The sequence below is a fragment of the Hordeum vulgare genome, chromosome 6H, assembly GCF_904849725.1.
Source record: "Hordeum vulgare subsp. vulgare chromosome 6H, MorexV3_pseudomolecules_assembly, whole genome shotgun sequence".
Taxonomy (NCBI): Eukaryota; Viridiplantae; Streptophyta; class Magnoliopsida; order Poales; family Poaceae; genus Hordeum; species Hordeum vulgare.
The window spans coordinates 393,259-414,470 of record NC_058523.1 but is presented as its reverse complement, the minus strand read 5'-3'; the positions used below and the strand labels follow the sequence as shown (position 1 = coordinate 414,470).

The 21,212-nt window shown below is 46.9% G+C and overlaps 1 protein-coding gene across 1 annotated transcript; it reads left to right on the top strand.

Annotated features, from left to right (window-relative positions):
• The first annotated feature begins 19,458 nt into the window (after positions 1-19,458).
• On the top strand, positions 19,459-20,296 carry LOC123404527 (thionin BTH7-like). Its single transcript, XM_045098453.1, has 3 exons — positions 19,459-19,775; positions 19,875-19,943; positions 20,035-20,296. Exons 1-3 carry the CDS (start codon positions 19,532-19,534, stop codon positions 20,133-20,135), a joined length of 414 nt encoding a protein of 137 aa, XP_044954388.1. The 5' UTR covers positions 19,459-19,531; the 3' UTR covers positions 20,136-20,296.
• Positions 20,297-21,212: the final 916 nt, after the last annotated feature.

Here is a 21,212-nt window from a genome sequence, read left to right as displayed (position 1 = left end):
TAATTAAGTCATCCTTATAAATGTAAGTCACCAACTTGGCCATGAATCCATAATTAGTGGGAATTGCATTTACTACTATAAATGATGAGGTGACGAGGCGCTCCTCTATGATTTTTGTAGAGTACGTGCTTGGTGTATGACGATGGAATTCCACGATGTATTGATCAGGTGCAACCGCGCGTATATATGATGTACATGGTGGGCCACGACCTCAACTATACAGAATTAGGAGGTGGGCGTAATACACAATATGCACCCCCCCCCCCCCACGCAGTCCAAGCATCGACGTTGCTGACGCAAAGACGTCGTGCGCAAGCCTTTGGTCATGATATCTGCAAATTGTTGCTTTGTGCGAATATGGAGAACACCAACGTCGCTAAGAGTGACCTGATCCCGAACGAAAAGAATATCAAGCTCAGTGTGCTTGGTGCGGCGATGTGGACAGGGTTGGCGGAGAGGTAGACCGCCAAGACGTTGTCGCAGTAGACCACTGTCTTCTTGGTGACCTGACACGAGAGATCAAGAGGAAGATGAAGAAGCCAGGAACACTCAGCGACAACATTCGCCATGGCACGATACTCAGCCTCAACACTTGGTCGGGAGAACGTAGGCTGCCGCTTGGACGACCACGAGATGAGTAATAGCCCAAAGAAGACACAGAAACCCGAAGTGGATAACCTTGTGTCGGGGAAGCCAGCCCAGGCAGCCTTGGTGTAGGCGGTGATTTCGGTGAAGGCGGAGGCAAACAACGTGATGCCCAAGTCCACGGGGCCATGCAAATAGCGTAGGATCCGCCTTACAGCGGCCTAGTTAACATCCCAAGGAGCATGCATGTGAAGACAGACCTGCTGGAAAGTGTGCTGGATCTCTGGAAGTTTCTGTGTGAGGTACTGCAGAGCGCCAACAATAGAGCGATAGAGCAGAACATCCGAAACAGGAGAACCGGAAGTGGCGGAGAGCTTGGTCTTCGTGTCGACACGCGTGGTCGCGGGTTTGCAATGAAGCATCCCAGCATGGTCAAGAAGCTCATGAGCATACTTCCGCTGATGAAGGAAGAAGCCATCAGGACCACACAGGACCTCAACACCTAGGAAGTAGTGCAAAGGACCCAGGTCCTTGATGGGGAACTCAGCACGAAGACGTCAGTGAGCCGACTGAGAAGGCCAGGTGTGCAGGCTCTTAGGATGATGTCATCGACGCAGAGGAGCAGATATGCAGTGTCGGCGCCCTAGTGATAGACAAACAGCGAGGTATCAGAGTGTATAGACTGCAACACGAGTTGATGTAGGAACACCGCGATGCGCTGGTACCAGGAGCGAGGACCCTGCTTGAGCCTGTATAACGAGCACAGAAGTATGGACACATGATATGGAGACGTCGGATCAACAAATCTCGTAGGCTGCTGACAGAAAACCTGCTCTTGAAGGTGACCATGGAGAAAGGCGTTAGAGACATCCATCTGGTGTATAGGCCAGGCACGAGGGACCGCAAGCTAGAGGACGGTGAGGATCGTGCCAGGCTTGAGGACCGGAGCGAAAGTGTCAGTGAAGTGGACGCCAGCACGTTGGCGGAAGCTGTGAACAACCCAACACACCTTGTAGCGAATGAGGGTACCATTAGGACGGAGCTTGTGCTTGAAGACCCACTTCCCGGTAATCACATTAGCGTGCTGGGATCGGGGAACAAGCTGCCAAGTCCGATTCCGCTGCAATGTGTCAAACTCCTCCTGTATCCCAGCCATCCAGAGCTTGGCCAAAGAACGCCGGTGTGGGCACGGGTGATCGGGCCGACCGCAGAGGCCACGGGTGGTGGAGCGGGCGGGGCTGACGCTGCAGGTGCCGCCGTGTTTTAGTAAAATGGGCGTAACTTTTGCATACGACCCCCGATGAAAAAGTTTTTTATATGAAAAATCATCTACTCGAGAAGTTACATCCGAATTCAAGGGGCAAAGCCTGTTATCGATTTTCTAGAATTCTCAAAAACCTAAGAGAAAAAAGTTATGATGCTTTTAAGATCTGGAGGCAAAACAAATTCGAAAAAATAATGCAAAAAATAAATAAATGAGCAATGGCGCACTATTGCATGGTGCGCCACTGCTATTTTTCCACCTTCAAAATTCATCAAAATACAAAAATAAAAAACAAGTTAGCAATGGCGCACCATATGAATAATGCACCACTACTATTTTCCCGTCTTCATAATTCAAAAAATAAAAAAAAATCAAAAAAATTAGCAATGGCGCATCAGTGAATAGTGCGCCTCTACTATTTTCCCGCCTTCACGATTCAAAAAAATAGCAATGGCGCACCAGTGCAAGATGCGCCACTACTAAGTTGGGACAGAAGTTTAAAAGGGCCGACCAGCCACTTACCCCTTCATTCTTCTCCTCCTCTCCTCCACTCCATCTCCTCCTCTCCTGCTCTCCTCCACTCCATCTCCTCCTCTCCGGCGACCTCCTCCTCCTCACGGTGCTCCTCCTCCGGTGACCTCCTTATCACGGTGCTCCTGCTCCAGCGACCTCCTCCTCCCTCCTCTCCTCCTCACGGTGCTCCTCCTCCGGCGACCTCCTCCTCCCTCCTCTCCTCCTCACGGTGCTCCTCCTTCCTCTCCTGCTCACGGCCCTCCTCCTCCTCTACGGCGACCTCCTCCTCCTCTCCTGATCTTGACGGTTTCTCCTCCCTCCTCTCCTCCTCACGGTCTCTCCTCCCTCCTCCTCTACTTCCGGCCACATGTGAAGCTCCCCCGGCACAAAGAACGTACCAGATCCAGGTCGAGAATGAAATTTGAAAAAAAATCAAGCAACAAAAATGAGCAAAAATACAAGCCAGATCTAGATCCAGATCCAAATTCAAAATTCAAAAATAGCAATGGCGCACGTTGGGAGTAATACGGTGCGCCACTACTATTTTCCCGCCTTCAAAATTCAAAAAAATCAAAAAGTTTAAAAAAAAAGTTTCCAGTGGTGCACCTGTATCAATAGTAATGTCGCACTACAAGGTGTGCCACTGTTACCTGTAATACTAATGGCGCACCAGAGGTGCACCATTAGTATTTGTTACTAGTGGTGTGGTAATAGTGGCGCACCTATAGTGCGTCATTAATAGAAAAAACCGGTGCGCCACTAACAGCCTTTTTTCTAGTATCGAGCCAATCCACTTCGAATTAAACACCATATTCTGCATGATCTTGATCATTGTCGAGTGTTCAATGGTGTCGAATGCCTTCACGAAGTCAAGCTTAACTAGTACAATCTCTTTTCGAGAGGCTTGGCATTGGTGGATGTGATCACCCCTATTGAGGGGGTCTTATTGCAAGTTAGACCAGGTATGTGATCGCCCCTTGAGGGAAGCTTAGTGAGTGTTTGTTTGCGAATGAAATCATTGAAAGTGAACATGTCGTGGACATCTCCCCCTGGAAAGTTACGGTTCTCAGGAGCTCTAATGTAATTGAAGTCTCCAACTATCAACCAATCTTCAGAGGTGGGGATGTCAAGATCAAAAATCCAACTTGTATAAAGAGCGCGGTGTTCCCATTACAGGGGCCATAAACATTAACTAGTTGATTTAAAGTTGATCCCCAGAGGAAAGCTTTCTTACAAGAAGATATTCCCCCAAAGAAACATTACTATTCCAGATCGTAACTAGGCCCCCCGACGTACCCCTAGAGGGAACAAACGCAAACTTGTCAAAATGATTGGGGCAGTAAGTCTTGAGGGTTTTTGCATCAAACTGCGGCATTTTAGTTTCTTGCAAACAAATGATAGAGCAACCACTGTCACGGATTGCGTTCGAAATAGCTAGATGTCTTTAGGAGAATTAAGACCTCGGATGTTCCAACATATCATATTCCAATTCTACAAAAGAACCATAAGAAAAACTCAAGGGCAGTAGAGAGACTGAAATCAAGCGTTATCCGCAGCAGGAGCCGGCATCTCCTTGAGGAGCTCGCTATGTTGGGAATAAGTTTCAGTTTCAGTTGTTAGCTCTTCAGGGTTTTAGGTGTCGAAAGTTCAGTTTCGTCAGAGTCGTTTTCTGTCAGGTGTTGGCGCGATTTGTGCGCCCACATCGCGAGTCCTTAGGAGAGCCGTGGGCTCGATCCAAGTCGTGGGATGGCACGACTTAGTCGGGATCGTGGCTATAGCCACGGCAAGTTTGTTATTCCTGCAGAATAAGAGGAAGAAAAGCACCAGAAAAGCAGTAACTTGGACACTGCACAAAACCCCTCGAGTTCATCAGTAGTTCATCTTCTTCCTGCGCTGATTCCACCTTCGTTTTGATCACGAGTGAGTAGGGATTTAGCTGACAATTGGCATCAGAGCTTTGTTGATCCATACCTGTCGGAGGGATGTCGAAGATTGGAGGAGGCGACGCGTCGAAGAAGGCCGCCGACGGCGCTGACGACGCGCTGCCCAAATCAACTCTGTCCCTCCCGCGCTCCGGACCTTATCTCGGCGGCGGCTCGGGCACGGTGTGGCCCACGCTGACGAGGACCAACTACAACCCGTGGTCGCTGCTGATGAAGGCGATCCTCCAGGTGCGACACCTGTGGGACGTCATCGACACCGGAGTAGGCGACTTCGACGACGATTGCATGGCACTGGAGGCTATCCTCCGGGCCGTGCCGCGGGAGATGTTCCCCATGCTCGCCGTCAAGGACACGGCAAAGGAGGCACAGGACGCAATCAAGACGATCCGAGTCGGGGCCGATCGTGTCCGCGACTCGAAGGCCCAGAACTTCCGCAAGCAGTACGAGGATCTCAGGTTCAAACCTGGTGAGTCCGTCGATGATTTTGGGTTGCGGCTGCAGGAGCTCGTCCATCAGCTGGACGTCCACGGCGACCCCATTGACGACAAGAAGGTAATTCTCAAATACCTGCATATCGTGCCGAAGAGGTACAGGCAGATGGCGCGATCGATCGAGAGTCTTCTCGATCTAAACATCATGTCCATCGAAGAGCTCACCGGGCGTCTCAAGGTCTGCGAGGAAGACGACGACGGCGAGCCGGCGGGTGCAGCAAATGACGGCCAGCTGCTGCTCACAAGGGAGCAGTGGCGCGCGCGTGAGAAGGAGGACACTCCCTCTAGGAGTGGCGGCGGAGGCGGAAACTGCCGCGACAAGGGACATGGCCACGACGGCGCGCGTGACAAACCGCGGGGAGGCACAGGGGCTGCCCGCGATGACAAGTGCCGCTAATGCGGCAAACTCGGGCACTGGGCCCGGGAGTGTCGCAAGAAGAAGCGCGAAGAAGCCCACCTCGTGAAGGAGGGGCGAGGAGGAGCCCGCGGCATACCTTGCGGCACAACTGAACCTCGTCATCATCGTCGACGCGCGGGAGCAGGACGGCGAGCGGGTGTTCCTGAACGAGGAGCAGGCGATCGTGCGGCTCGGGGAAGACCAGGAACCTGTCGACGTTCCCTGGTACCTCGACAGCGGCGCATCGAACCACATTACCGGCAGCCGCGCTGCTTTCGCTGATCTGGACACCAAGATCGTCGGCACCGTGCGCTTCGGCGACAACTCCATCGTCGACATCAAGGGGCACGACACGGTGGTGATCTCAGTGAGCGGCGACGAGCATCGTGCCCTCACTGATGTCTACTTCATCCCCAAACTCAAGACGAGCATCGTGAGCCTAGGGCAGCTCGATGAAAGCGAGTGCCCGTCTTCGATCCACGACGGCTACATGACGGTGTGGGATCGGCAGAACCGTCTACTCGCAAAGGTACCACGCTCGCCAAATCGTCTCTACAAAGTCAATCTCGAGATCGTGCAGCCTGCCTGTCTCTCTGTGCGCCGCGGCGACACGGCCTGGACGTGGCACGAACGCCTCGGACACCAGAACTTTGGCGCTCTCCGCACCATGTCCCGCAGCGGCATGGTTCGCGGCCTACCGGAGATCGGTCACGCCGACCAGCTGTGCGGTGCTTGCTTGGCAGGGAAGCAGAAGCGCGGGTCCTTCGCGCAGGCGGCAAAGTTCAGGGTGACGGCGCGTCTGGAACTTGTCCATGCCGATCTCTGCGGGCCGATCTCGCCGGCAACCCCGGGCAGGAAACGTTACTTTCTCCTGATGGTGGACGACTATAGCCGTTACATGTGGTTGGCGATGCTCACCACCAAGGATGAAGCGGAGATGGCGATCAGGCGCATCAAAGCAGCAGCAGAGGTTCAGAGTGGGTGCGTGCTACGCACCCTGCGCACTAATCGGGGAGGGGAGTTCACATCTCGCTCCTTCGACGATTTCTGCGCCGACAACGGTGTCCAACGCCACCTCACCGCGCTGTACACTCCACAGCACAATGGTGTTGTCGAGTGGCGGAACCAGACGGTGGCCGCCTCCACAAGAAGCATGCTCAAAGGGAGAAGCGTTCCCAGTGCGTTTTGGGGGGAGGTGGTGACCACAGCGGTATACCTGCTGAACAACTCCTTCACGCGCCCAGTGGACGGCAAGACCCCCTTCGAGCTCTGGCACGGGACGCCACTGAGTCTGCATCACCTCCGCGTATTCGGCTGCGTCGTCCACGTCAAAACAACGCGGCCACATCTCAAGAAACTTGAGGATCGAAGCAAGAAGATGGTGTTGCTTGGCTACGAGCCAGGCACCAAGGCGTGGATGGTGTTCGATCCCCTGACCTAGCGCGTGCATGTCACCAGGGACGCTATCTTCGACGAAGCGGCGTCATGGAGCTGGGAGGGCGCCGACATAGAGACGTAGAACGGCGATTTCGACATCGCCTACACTCCACCGACTGCGGCCCTACGCGGCTCGAAGGGCACGTGTGAGGGCGCACCTGCCCCACCACCGAGCGCTCAATCGGAGGCAGACGACGAGGTCGACGTGGAGGCGCCACCTGCTACGCCCCCGCCAACAGAGACACCCGCAACTCCTCCCATCGCTACACCGCCTGTGCCACCGCATGCAGGGGTGGAGTTCGCCACGCCAGGAGCCGATAACACGCCTACTGCGGAGGAACGAGACTCTCCTATGCGAAGGTATATGACCCTGGCTAACATAGAAGAAGAGCTCGAGCAAGATCTCTTCCTTGCAGAAGGGGAGGAACCTGCAACTCTTGTAGAGGCCCAGTCCGAGGCAGGGTGGCGGGCGGCAATGGCCGAGGAGATGGCCGCGATCAAGGAGAACAACACGTGGGAACTCTGCGATCTCCCCGCCAGCCAACGTCCCATCGGGCTCAAGTGGGTCTACAAGCTGAAGAAGAACCCGGCGGGAGAAGTGGTGCGGCACAAGGCGAGGCTCGTCGCTAAGGGGTACGCACAGCACGCCGGCATCGACTTCGACGAGGTCTTCGCTCCAGTGGCGCGCCTGGATTCCGTACGCGTCCTCCTCGCCGTAGCAGCTCACCATAGCTGGGAGGTGCACCACCTTGACGTGAACAATGCGTTTCTAAACGGCGACTTGACGGAGGTGGTGTACGTCTCCCAGCCCCCCGGCTTCGTCGTCAGCGGCATGGAGGGAAAAGTGTTGCGCCTGAAGAAAGCGTTGTACGGCCTTCGTCAGGCACCACAGGCATGGAACTCCAAGCTCGATCACACTCTTCGTTCACTAGGGTTTACCCGATGCCCCTCTGAACATGCTGTGTACGCTCGCGGAGGAGAAGGCTCGCGTCTGCTGCATGGAGTATACGTCGACGACTTGATCGTCACCGGCGTCAGCACACTAGAGATCGCCAAATTCAAGCAGGAGATGACGGACAGGTTCAAGATGAGCGACCTGGGCCTCCTGTCCTACTACCCGGCATCGAGGTGACCCAGCAGAATAGCAAGATCACGCTCTGTCAATCTGCATATGCTGCCAAGCTGCTGGAGAAGGCAGGCATGGCGGACTGCGCTACAACGCAGGTGCCCATGGAGCCGCGCCTGAAGCTTAGCAAGACAAGCTCAAACCCGCCGGTGGACGTGACGCTCTACCGCTCCATCGTCGGAAGTTTCCGCTACCTGGTGCACAGCAGGCCGGACATCGCCTTCGCTGTGGGGTATGTGAGTCGATTCATGGAGAGGCCCACGACGGAGCACCTGAGTGCTGTCAAATACCTCCTCCTCTACATCGCCGGCACCAAGAACTACGGGTACGTCATCCATAGTAGTAACAAGCAGCTCGAGCTCGTAGGGTACAGCGACTCGGATCACGCTGGTGATCTAGATGATCGCAAGAGCACGACGGGCAGTCTCTTCCTCATCAACGGCTGTCCGGGGACCTGGTAGTCTGCGAAGCAGCAGGCAGTAGCCCTGTCGTCGTGCGAGGCCGAGTATATGGCCGCCTCCGCTACGGTGTGCCAGGCTGCGTGGCTCCGGCGCCTCGTAGGGGAGCTGCTGAGCAAGGAGGAGGAGACGGTGAAGATCTACATCGACAATCAGAGTGCTATCCAACTGATCAAGAACCTAGTGTTCCATGAGCGCAGACATATTGATACGCGCTTCCATTACATCAGGAGGTGCTTTGAGAAAGGCAAAATCGCCGTCGAGCACAACGGCACCACCAATCAACTCGCCGACATTCTCACCAAGTCTCTTGGAAGAATTCAGTTCAAGGAACTACGAGGAAGGATCGGCATCACCAACATCACCGAGGACTAAATCTTAGCGGGAGATTTGTTGGGAATAAGTTTCAGTTTCACTTGTTAGCTCGTCAGGGTTTTAGGTGTCGAAAGTTCAGTTTCGTCAGAGTCGTTTTCTGTCAGGTTTTGGTGCAATTTGTGCGCCCACATCGCGAGTCCTTAGGAGAGCCGTGGGCTCGATCCGGAGGAGGGGATCTTCCCCAGCAGGTGGAACTTCTGGCAACAGACCATTCTAGTCATTGCTTCTCAGAATAGTGACCTGAACTGTCCAGCAATCTCGAGCACCTCCAAGCTGCCAAACCACAAAACTTTTCTGAATTAACCGAATGTTAATGACTCTCACTTTGAGCAGAACAAACCTCCTATCTTGCCTCAGATTATACCAGGAGATGAGATAGCCAAAACCACCTAGAGAATTGTTGATGTAGTACTTTTTTGGTAGTCATATAGGAAACCAAAGTACATAATCCGCAGCTCTGGCCCAAAAGTAGTGGTGCCGCGATTCAGTGCTTGATTGTAGGGCACAAATGTGATTATAAATCATCATCTTCTAGTTCTAGTGGTGTAGCAATGGTAGTGTCACGCATGAAGGAACCCATAAGTCCAAAAACCTCAATGCCCACAGGGTGGTTCAGTGGTAAAGATCTTAGCATCGTCCAGAAAACCCTCAATCTGGGTGCGGATGGCCGCACGGCGATGCAGGGGGACGTAGTGGCGTACCTCCACGATTGCCAGGAAGTCGTGGTTGAGAGATGTAATTGGACCAACCACCATGCCACTCCTCACCTGTCAGCACGACTATGTTCGACGGCGAAGCCCGGTGGTAGGAACGACGCTGGGTTCAGAGGGTAGTTAGCCATGGTGGCGAGTGCAAACCATGGCAATAGTGGCAGCAATGGTGGTAGCGATGGATATGGCGGGGGGTGTGCTCTGTTTGGGAAGGTGGAGAAGGATGCGAAGTGTGAGGGGTAGGATCGAGATTTTGGGCACCCAGGCCCATTTGTTGGCTCTGTACGTACTTCTTGCGGCAAGATTGCTCCACATGGCCATAGGCCCCACACCAGTCACATCTAACGGAGCTTTGAGCACAGCCTGGTTTAGGATTGGAAACGACTCTAAAGTCGGCAACGTGAAGCTGATTGGTATCGTTGATTTTGTTACCCATTTCATGAGATGTATCCGCGGATATGAGGCGTTTTAATTTCGCCAGGCAAGAAAACACCTTATGATCAGGGGCCGAACAGTTAATGTAGATTAACCTCATTTGCCAAGTGCGCTTATGATGTCCCCATTGAAGGCATCTGGAACACAAATTGGCCAATTAATGGCCAAATCTGTGATTTCCTCCTTTGAATATTGTGCTTGTGCCAAATCTGCCTTGTGTCGGGTCTCTAACAAACGAGGCCAATCTTTATGAGGAGGAGCATATTTGAATGAATACATTAAATAGCATTGTGGTGGGGGTGGGTAGGGAATATTGATCCGACAATGGAGACTGCCCAAAATGAGGTAATCAATGTTATGTGAATCCTCCTATTCCTCCAGTTCCTCCTGAGCAACATAACTCTCCATTAACCGTAAATGCATGTGACCATCCGAAATGATCAGTTTGAAATTCAAACTTGAATGTATGAGCTTTGGCTTACGTTACGAATGGACGTCAGTACCCAAGGAAGAAGCTTCTGCCTCATTGCAATTGCAGAAGACCATGTGATCACTTGGAGCGAGTCGTGAATTCATGCAACCCACCGATGCATGGTCCATATCAACACCAGAGCGTAGAAAACTCAAGTTAGTTTTGATCGCCATAATGTGTCAAGCAGAGATGTTTACTAGCTCCGGATCCGCATGCCAGTGAGGATCAGATTGCATGGCATGGGCAAAGCGGCCCTTGAAGAGATGAAAATGACAAAAAAATCCGTCCACACTCTATCTTTAAGACCATAGATGAAATGCCCCACCTTGTTGTTGGCAACAGAGAAACGAAATGATCGGGTAGAGATCTTGTGGACGTTGTAGCCCGTGCTAAGACCATGCAGGCAACATTGGACCACAATACCCACCATCTCAACATTGAGGAAGGATGTAGATGAGAAAGAAACGACCAAGAAGAACTCCTTGCCAGCCCGGGAGTTGGAAAAATGAACTGTGGTATCAAACTTACGCCTCACCTGATATGCCAAGGTCAATCTCGGCGAGAAATCCCAGTGTAGCAGTCCCTCTATCTAGATTAACATGAGAGATCTTGATAGGTTGGGTGGAAAGCGGGTGGAGAGGGGAGAGGGAGAGAGCCATCCTCGCGCTCACACACTTGTCAGCTTCATTTACAACAAACCCGACAACAGTTAATGTTCTCTCCAACTTCTCGTGTCACTGATTAGGAGCTTGTCTAAGGCCATATAAGTACTTCAATAACTTGCACACCTTTCCTTCCTGACCAGGTACTACGAAACCAGCGGGCTGATCCATGTAAATTTCCTCATTCAACTCTCTATCGAGGAAAGGTGACTTAATGTCCATTTAATGAATGGGAAGATCATGTGAGGCTGCCAATGACAGTAGCACCCGAATAGTAGTTAGTCTAGCCACAGGTGAGTAAGTATCAAAGAAGTCTTCACCTTCTTTCTAGGTATAAATCCTGGCCACAATCCTTGCCTTGTACTTTTTGATTGTACCATCAGGTCTAAGCTTTTTCTTCAACACCAATTTACATCCCATGGGTTTGCATCCATATGGGTGGTTAGTGACTTCCCATGTTCCATTAGCAAATATGGAATCCATCTTACTATGGACAACTTCCTTCCAGTAGTCAGCATCAGAAGATGCATAAGCTTCTCGAAGAGTCCTGGGTGTGTCATCCATTGGGTACACAATGAAATCATTACCAAATGACTTTCCAGTCCTTCTTCCCTTACTCCTTACAGGAATTTCATTGTCATCGTGCTCGGGATTCTCAACATGTTCCATCACAATGGTAGGTTTAGGAGTTATAGAAAATTCCTGATAAGATAAAGTAGGTATCTCCTGATTTGATGAGTTAGACATATCCTTCATAGGAAATATGTCCTCAAATAAAGTCACATCATTCGACTGCATAATCGTACCAATATACATGTCGGGTATTTCAAAGCATAGCCCAGAATAACACAATCCACGATTTTTTGTCCAAACTTGCGCTTGTTGGCAATTGGTATGTTGACTTTCGCCAAACAACCCAAGTACGTAAGTAAGAGAGTTTCAACCTTTGCCCTTTCCCATTCCACAAATGGACTAATGGTTTTATGCTTTGTGGGAACTCGGTTTAGGACATGACAGGGAGTCATTAGTGCGTCCCCCACCATTCCTTTGAGAGACCCGATGTGTCTAACATGGGGTTAACCAAATCAGTTAGATTTCAGTTCTTTCTTTTGGCCACCCCATTTGACTGAGGTGAGTAGGGAGGTGTACTCTCATGACTTACGCCGTGTTCTGAACAAAAGAATCAAATTCATTGGAAAAAAAACTCTCCACCATGATCAGACCTTAGCCGTTTGACTTTTAAATCAAGTTGATTTTCTGCTTCAGCTTTATAATTTGAATTAGGTTAAAGCCTCATCATTTGATTTCAGAAGGTACACATAACAGTATCTAGCGGAGTCGTCAATCCACGTCCTGAAATATTTCTTTCCCCCTTTTTCCAAAACGCCATACACCTCACAAAGATCAGAATGAATAAGCTCTAGTGGTGCCAAGTTTGTCGCCTCTGCAGTCTTGTGAGACTTGAGAGATTGCTTAGCTTGCAGACACAGTTGGCACCTGGAACTCTTGACAGCAGTGAATTTTGGAATTAAATTCAGCTTGGCTAGCCGCTTCATGCAACCAAAGTTAATATGACAAAGCGTGAATGCCACATATGAGATTCAGAATTATGGCAAGCATTATTAATAACTTTAGTGCAAATATCTGACAATGATAGGCGGAACAAGCCTCCGCACTCATAGCCTTCTCCAAAAAATTGTCTATACATCGAAATTAAAACTTTATTGAACTCAAAAACCAACTTAAAACCATCTCGACACAAACGGGAACCGCTGACATGATTTTTATTTATGGAGGGAACATGATGAACGTTCTTCAGGCGCACGATCTTCCCTGAAGTAAACTTCAGATCGACACTCCCGACACCTAGAACAATACCATGTGACACGTTCCCCATCAGAACGGGGGAAGTCCCTGTGACCTAATAAGAAGAAAACATGGATGCATCAGCATAAACATGGGCATTGGCACCGGTGTCAATTAACCAATCTGGAGAATGAAAAACTGAAAGGATGGTAGGAAAAATATCATTGGCGGACTTCTGCGCTTATCTAGTTCGCGCTCATCATAGCGGTTGGGACATCTCTGAGCCTAGTGATTTGGATCACGCAGACATGGCATAGTCCCTTCCCCATCGTATAGGAAGAGTTCTTGAACTTGGTAGAGTGTGATGGTTTGTTCTTTGCAACAAACTTGACTTTGCCCCGAGTTTTGTTCTTGTTGTTTTGGGGATTGTTGAGATGGAAGTTCTTCTTATGTACCATGTGGGCACTATAAACTCCCTCAACAGCTTGATCACGTGTGTCTTTTTCCCTCGCCTTGTCTTCAACATCAAGACATCCAATGAGATCCTAAACAGAGAATTGTTGTCTCTTGTATTTCAGAGAGGTAACAAAATTGTTCCACGAAGGTCAAAGCTTGGCAATGGTGCCTCCGTCCACAAACTTGTTCGGTGCTATCCCACAGACAACAGCGCCAGAAATTGACACGTTGACAGAGGCTGGGCTTGCGTTGGTTTTTCCCTTGAAGAGGAAAGGGTGATGCAGCACAGGAGCAGTAAGTATTTCCCTCAGTTTGAGAACCAAGGTATCGATCCAGAAGGAGGGTCTCGTCAAGTCCAGAGTACCTGTGCAAACACAAACAAGCTTGCACCCAACGCTTCAAAGGGGTTGTCAATCCCTTCAAGATTGTTTGCAAAGTGAGATCTGAAGGCGGAAGGTGCAACAAAGTAAAAAAGTGTAAGGCTGAAAATATGGTGTGGAGTAGACCCTCGGGGCCATAGTGTTCACTAGAGGCTTCTCTCAAAATAGCAAGAATTACGGTGGGTGAAAAAATTACTGTCGAGCAATTGATAGAACCGCGCAAAGTCATGACGATATCTAAGGCAATGATCATACATATAGGCATCACGTCCGAGACAAGTAGACCGATACTTTCTGCATCTACTGCTATTACTCCACACATCGACCGCTATCCAGCATGCATCTAGTGTATTGAGTTCATGACGAACAGAGTAACGCTTTAAGCAAGATGACATGATGTAGAGTGATAATCTCAAACCAATGATGAAAACCCCATATTTTTACCCTTGATGGCAACAACATGATGCATGCCTCGCTACCCCTTCTGTCACAGGGTGAGGTCACCGCACGGTATGAACCCAAAACCAAGCACTTCTCCCATTACAAGAATCATAGATCTAGTTGGCCAGGCAAAACCCACAACTCGAAGAGAATTACAAGGATATGAAATCATGCATAAGAGAGATCAGAAGAAACTCAAATAAGATTCATAGATAATCTGTTCATAAATCCACAATTCATCAGATCTCGACAAACACACCGCAAAAGAAGGTTACATCGGATAGATCTCCATGAAGATCATGGAGAACTTTGTATTGAAGATCCAAGAGAGAGAAGAAGGCATCTAGTTACAAGCTATGGACCCGTAGGTCTATGGTGAACTACTCATGCATCATCGGAGAGGTCATGGTGTTGATGAAGAAGCCCTCCGTGTCCGAATCCCCCCTCTGGCAGGGTACCAGAACGTGCCCCAGATGGGATCTTGCGGAGACAGAAGCTTGCGGCGGCGGAAAAGTACTTTCGATGGTCTCCTGAGTTTTTTGGATTTTTAGGGAATATATAGGCGCAACCCCTAGGTTAGGGGACGCTCAGGGGGCCCACAAGCCTGGATGGCACGACCTCTCCCCTGGTCGCAGGGTGGGGGCTTGCGGGGCCTCTGGGGCTCCCCTGCCTTGGCTCCCAAGCTCCCCGATCTTCTTCCGTTCCAGAAAAAATGTTTTCAGAGATTTTCTTCCGTTTGGACTCCGTTTCAAAATCTCCTCTGAAAGGGGTCAAAAACATGGAAATAACAGGAACTGACACTTGACACAGAGTTAATAAGTTAGCCCCAAAAAATAAAAGGCATGCAAAACATCCAAAGTGTGACAAGATAATAGCATGAAACCATCAAAAAATATAGATACGTTGGAGACGTATCATCCGGCAACACAAACTTGAAGTACTCAAGTTCCTTCGCGAGAGATTGTATATCATGAGCTTGTTGAACAACACGGCGCTCATCGGTCTTCTTGTAGTCATAGAATTGTTCCATGACATATAACTGGCTGCCCCACAAAGAATTACGAGAGGCGGGGTTCCGCATGCCTGTTGTCCCTTCTCACGGTGCATGCCGGAAGAAGGGATGGAGAATACTTGGTGGTGGCGGATTGATCTGGAACGGTGCAAACCCATATGTTGTGATGACGGCTAGGGTTGGCAGGAACCTCACCTATATATATGCGCGGTAGGGTGAAGAGACGTGGACGGACCCACGTCCGAGTCCGTTACAGCCCAAGAAACGACGTCTCAGATCGTGGTTAATCAGTTAAGGGCTCTCTGTTCCTCACCAGCAAAAATAAGCGTGTAGGTATAAGCTCGGCTCGTCTCAATCCCGCAACCCGCGGCGCGTCGTGACAAGGCGTGGCATGGCGAGGCGGCCAAGGAGGAGGAGTGCGCGAGTGCCTCTTCTATTCTGACTCTCTTACAAGTGCTTGTTGTTTTCCCTTGTTCCAATAAAAGTCGCTATGATGAATCTATTTGTACCCTTGGCCAACTAATATAAATGTTCCATGTATATATTATGTGATACGTTACATTGTTTACATTTTCCCATGTTGTTTCCTATAAATCAATAATTTTAGATAAAGACCATACATTTTCCCATGTTGTTTCCTATAAATCAATAATTTTAGATAAAGACCATACATTTTCCCATGTTGTTTCCTATAAATCAATCAAACATTATTTGTGTTTTGCGCCTGTTATGAAAACTATTATCGCTGACCTATGAGGGGTGGTCGGTGGACACATACAACTTTGAATGCTATCTTGCTGGTCAATCAAGAGCATATAAAACCACCAAATTGCCAACTAAACATATAAAAATATGTAGTATTCTTGGGCAGTTGTATACACAGTTTGCCGATGACCCAAAACGTCACACAATAATCGGATGTCCAGCCTATTTCTCGCCTTCATTCTATTTCGTGTTGAGCAGCTTGGACGTACAATTATAGTCTTGTGTGCCCTCACATATTCTTCGTTGCAAATGGGAGATATGACTTTCCACTAAAAACAAAAGGAGTGTGAGAGAAAGTTCGTTCATAGAGTATATTTAGTTAATAAATTTCAATCCAAATATAAATACATTGACCTTGGCCGTGTTTCGCACACGAAACATCTCTAAATTAGTTACAAGATTTGGTTTTGTGTACAAACCAACTCTAGTAATATTCGGAGCTGGTTGTTAATTTGAACTAAATTTAGTATTTCTAGATTCGGAGTTAATTACTTAAAAAAATTAACGGACTATAAATGAGATGTCCAAGGAAATACCACTGAAAACCCTATATCTCCCCCCACCCCTTCATCATATCCTCTTGGTCCCCAAAGTTAGGCTCTCTCTACCGAGAAACCCTTTGACAGGACCTCGATGTTTCAGGTACGCAAAGTTAGGCTCTCTCTACCGAGAACCCTTTTACATGACCTCGATGTTTCAGGTCTGCAAAGATTTGTCAAATTAACCATGGTGTGTTTAAAAAAATAAAATGATTTACAAAACAACTGTTGCGGATGGCAATATTTTACAGGTAGTGTTGTCAAAAAAAATGACATGACATATATGCTGTAACTGAGGGACTGTGGCTGATAGTGTAAAATTTCATGCAATCATGGAGTCATTAACACCATGAGACTGATAGTGATGTATCTATGATAAAACATGAAAACAATTCGTCATGTGACACTGTATACTGGGGCATGTCACATGTAGATTTCTCTATTCTAATCATTGTTTAGTGAAAACGTCAATGAGCCAAGATTTAATTAAGTGCGAGCATGCATTATAATTTTGTTGTTCGTTTGAGAATAGTTATGCAGTGCATTCACATGATAGCAAAGTGAGTAGGATGGTGGACGAGAACTAGGTTGAGGCAGCCATCATGATATGGTTCTTGGCTTGTTGCTACCATGTGCATGTCATGTTTGTCTTAAGTATCAATTCGTGCATCCTATGGACCACGTGACTAAGCTACTTGGCCATTTGTACACCTAGATAGCGCAATAATGCTTTGTGAACCATCTTCAACAAAACGTGAAACATGCAGCGGGAAGTGGAAAAAAAATTGCACACCTAGATGGGGCAATAATGCTTTGTTCCATAATGTGTTCTTTCTCATATGAATGTGATTTTCTCTATTCATTAATGGTGTATGCAGTAGTTACCGGGAAGATTTACTTTGTTTTTTTTGAGTTAATTACACCAACTCATACATAACTATTAGTATTCTTCCATAATTATTCTCTTCCATAACTCATACATAACTGTTAGAATACATAATTATTTTTGAAGATGTAATTTGTTGAATGTGCACCACCTTCAACAAAACATGAGGCATGCAGAGGCAAGTGGGAAAAGAACAGAAAAGTTTGCACACCTGGAGGGGGCAATAAAATTTTCTTCCATAATGTATTCTCTCTCGTCTGAATGTGGTTTTCTCTATTGATTAATGGTGTATGCAGTAGTTATTGGGAAGATGTTATTTGTTTTTATGAGTCATAACAGAACAGAGGGAGTACTGCTAGGTTATCCCTCATGGTCAATCCAAATGCATAGTTTTGACCACACAAATGTTATACTGATAAATGCATCGTAGCTGTCGTCCTAAAACTACTCCATCGTAGCTATCGTCCTCAAAAACTACTCCATCGTAATTCCTAATCAACCAAACATGAGACATGCAGAGGCAAGTGGCAAAAGAAAAGAAAAGTTTGCACACCTAGATGGGGCAATAAAATTTTCTTCCATAATGTGTTCTCTCTAGTCTGAATGTGGTTTTCTCTATTGATTAATGGTGTATGCAGTAGTTATTGGGAAGATGTAATTTGTTTATTTGAGTCATAACAGAACAGAGGGAGTACTACTAGGGTATCCCTCATGGTCAATCCAAATGGATAGTTTTGACCACACAAATGTTATACTGATAAATGCATCGTAGCTGTCGTCCTCAAAAACTACTCCCGCCATCACGGTTTACAAGGCGTGCTTGGATGATATCTAGAACCTATGTAGTTATCGATTGGCTGTGAGATGGGCTAAAAAATAGCATCAATAATACTCATGCGCCTAATGAGATGAGAAATTAACACGGCGCATGCATGCAGGAGTAGTACTAATTGACACGGCGCATGCATGCATGTCTATTGTGGAAACACATGTAAATTTAAATGTGTCTTCTAAACATGACGGAGTGTGGTACCGACCATGAATTCGTAATTAATGGGCACTACGTACATTCTACTACTATAACTGATGCGGAGATGATGCGCTCCTCTGTGATATTTTTGTGAAATATCTGCTCCTCTATGATTTTGAAAGAGAACGTGTTTGGTAACGGAGGAAAATACGAATATAAAATAGGGAAATAGGCTAGAAAATCCCACATTGAACAGCAACATATGATCATTATTTAAATTATGTATGAAATAGTCTATGGATATAAAAGTTCAATAATTAGTAAGTACCTATGACCATTATTTAGTATGCAGAAGATTATTGAGTGCATGGTTGAAAGAAAGAGATGGAAACAAAAGGGTTACGTCCACCGAGCATGGTATGGATTAGTTGGGTAATGGGTCTACTAGTGCCGAGAGTAGACAAAAGCAATGTTGTCTTTCAGCTCACCTCCACTATTCATCACCTCCATTATTTCGGATCACGGAGTCATCACCTCCACAGTTGTGATGTGCCTTCTCTAGTGCAGAAGTGGCAACTTGACTTGTAAACTTGGTTGCTCAGTACAAAACATATTATGTATTGCCCCATCCAGATGTCCACAGGGCTAGGTCACATCGTCGAAATGATGATAAGGATTGAGTCATCAGTCCTAGCTGTTGCGTACACTGAAGTACGGTAGCTGCACTTAGATCTAGGATCCTCGATATGAAATTTCACTCTCCTATGCCATGACGATACTAGACATTTGCACAAATTAATATTCACAATAGAGAAATCATCTTTAACGTAAATCAAAGCAAACGATATGCCCTCTTTCACTAGGTCTGCAAGCCAGATGCAAAACTGAAAGTTAACCAAGTCACCAGCTTGGCAAGCAGATGCAAACGCTGAAATTTAAATGACCTTTTACAAATTTAAGTCATCGTTGTAAATGTAAGTCACCAACTTGGCCATGAATTCATAATTAGTGCGCATTGCATTCTATTAATATAAGTGATGAGGTGACGAGGCACTCCTCTATGATTTTTGTAGAGTACGTGCTTGGTAACTATTGTAAACGTGCTGGTCACTTAGTAAACTTTCAAATCATGCAAGACCACTGTGCATGGCTACGTCGGTTGAGTAAAATAGGCATGCATGCATGAACACGTGTGACACAACGAACGGATAGATTTGCACCAAAAATAATATCCATGTATATTCAAGACTTCCAATTATTGCAGAAATTGAGTGGTGCCTACCTATGTCCAACACTCATAACACACCGCCATACCTCTATAAATAGGAGTCTGGCGTTGTAGGATTTCCATCAATCCAACGTAACCATTTCTCATTCTACTTGAGAAATTAAGGCCAACCAGCCAACCATGGCAACCAACAAGAGTATTAAGAGCGTGGTTATTTGTGTTCTCATATTGGGTTTAGTTCTGGAGCAGGTCCAAGTAGAAGGCAAGAGTTGCTGCAAGAACACGACGGGCAGAAACTGCTACAACGCCTGCCGTTTCGCCGGTGGTTCCCGACCAGTCTGCGCAACTGCTTGTGGTTGTAAAATCATAAGCGGCCCAACATGTCCTAGGGACTATCCTAAGCTGAATCTTCTCCCTGAATCCGGTAAAGAGATATCATTTTTATTCTTCCCAACTTGTTGATAATTACCTACTAATAGAAAATTAATTATTTGCATACTTGTGGTTCAAATTACTTTTGTAGGTGAACCAAATGCGACTGAGCACTGCACAATTGGATGCAGGACTTCCGTTTGTGACAACATGGACAATGGTAATTTTAATTGACCAGTTTTATTTTTATTTTTACCGGCAGAAAAAATATTGTGTTTTAGACATACATAACCTCAACTATTTTGTAACAGTTTCCCGTGGCCAAGAGATGAAATTCGACATGGGACTCTGCAGCAACGCATGTGCCCGTTTCTGTAATGATGGTGAAGTCATTCAGTCTGTTGAAGCCTAATCATGCCTTCTTGGGCATGATTTCTATGGCCAAGGTCGTTTTGTCATTTTCTGTTCAACAATCTTGATACCATCACCAGATCGAAGCAAATGTATCATCTTAGTTATGTATTTCTGTTTTTTCCCTCGTTCCAATAAGAGTCGCCACGATGAATCTATTTATACCCTTGGCTTAAGATAAAAGTTCCATGGATATATTATGTGATACACCACAATTTTTAAATTTTTTAATGTTGTTTCTTGTATATCAATTGTTTCATATTAAGACCATACATTTTGCGATTATATTTACGTTCGAACATATGAGCTATCATGTTTTTACCGTGAAAGTTTTCTCCACTAAACATTAATTAGGCGTTACATGTTATATAGGAACACGAAGGGCCATCAACTGGCTAGTCGAACAGAATGTTGCTAACAGGAAATTAATGGTCATCACCAACATGTTTAGCATATTTTAGGAGAACTATGATCACTAAGGGACGAGGGGCGGTCGGTGAAGACATATAAATTTGATTGCTATCTCGTTAGTCCACGACTAGCGTATATAACCACCAAATTGCCCCTTAAAATATGAAAATGTCTAGTGTTATTGGGAATTTGTATATATTGTTTCGCGATGAACCAAATCGTCACACAATAATGGGATCGGCTATATTTTTGTGTCAATGGTATTTTCTTTTGAGCATCTTGAACCTAGCATTATAGACTTGTGCTCCCTCATATTGTGGCCTTGTAATTGGGAGACATGGCTTTGGACTACAAACCAAATGAATATGAGAGTATGTTCATAGAATCACTTTAAGTAATAAAATATAAATCAAAATAAAAAACGCAGTGGCCTCGGCCGTGTTTCAGTCACAAAACTGATCGAAATTAGTTACTGGAGATGGTTTTATGTACAAACCAACCCTAATAATACTCATAATTTGTTTCTTATTCACTGGATGTATCTATGATAAAACTTGAGAAAAAATCTTCATGTGACTCAATATACTGGGGCAACTCACACGTATATATTTCTTTATTCTGAATATTGTTTACTGAAAATTTCAATAGGCCAAGATTTAATGAACTG

What these genes read in the sequence shown, in the direction of transcription:
- LOC123404527 (XM_045098453.1), top strand. Translation starts at nt 19,532, where the DNA reads ATGGCAACCAACAAGAGTATTAAGAGCGTGGTTATTTGTGTTCTCATA. An exon ending in GAATCTTCTCCCTGAATCCG is followed by an intron (nt 19,776 to 19,874) that starts GTAAAGAGATAT and finishes TTACTTTTGTAG; the next exon opens with GTGAACCAAATGCGACTGAG. An exon ending in TTGTGACAACATGGACAATG is followed by an intron (nt 19,944 to 20,034) that starts GTAATTTTAATT and finishes ATTTTGTAACAG; the next exon opens with TTTCCCGTGGCCAAGAGATG.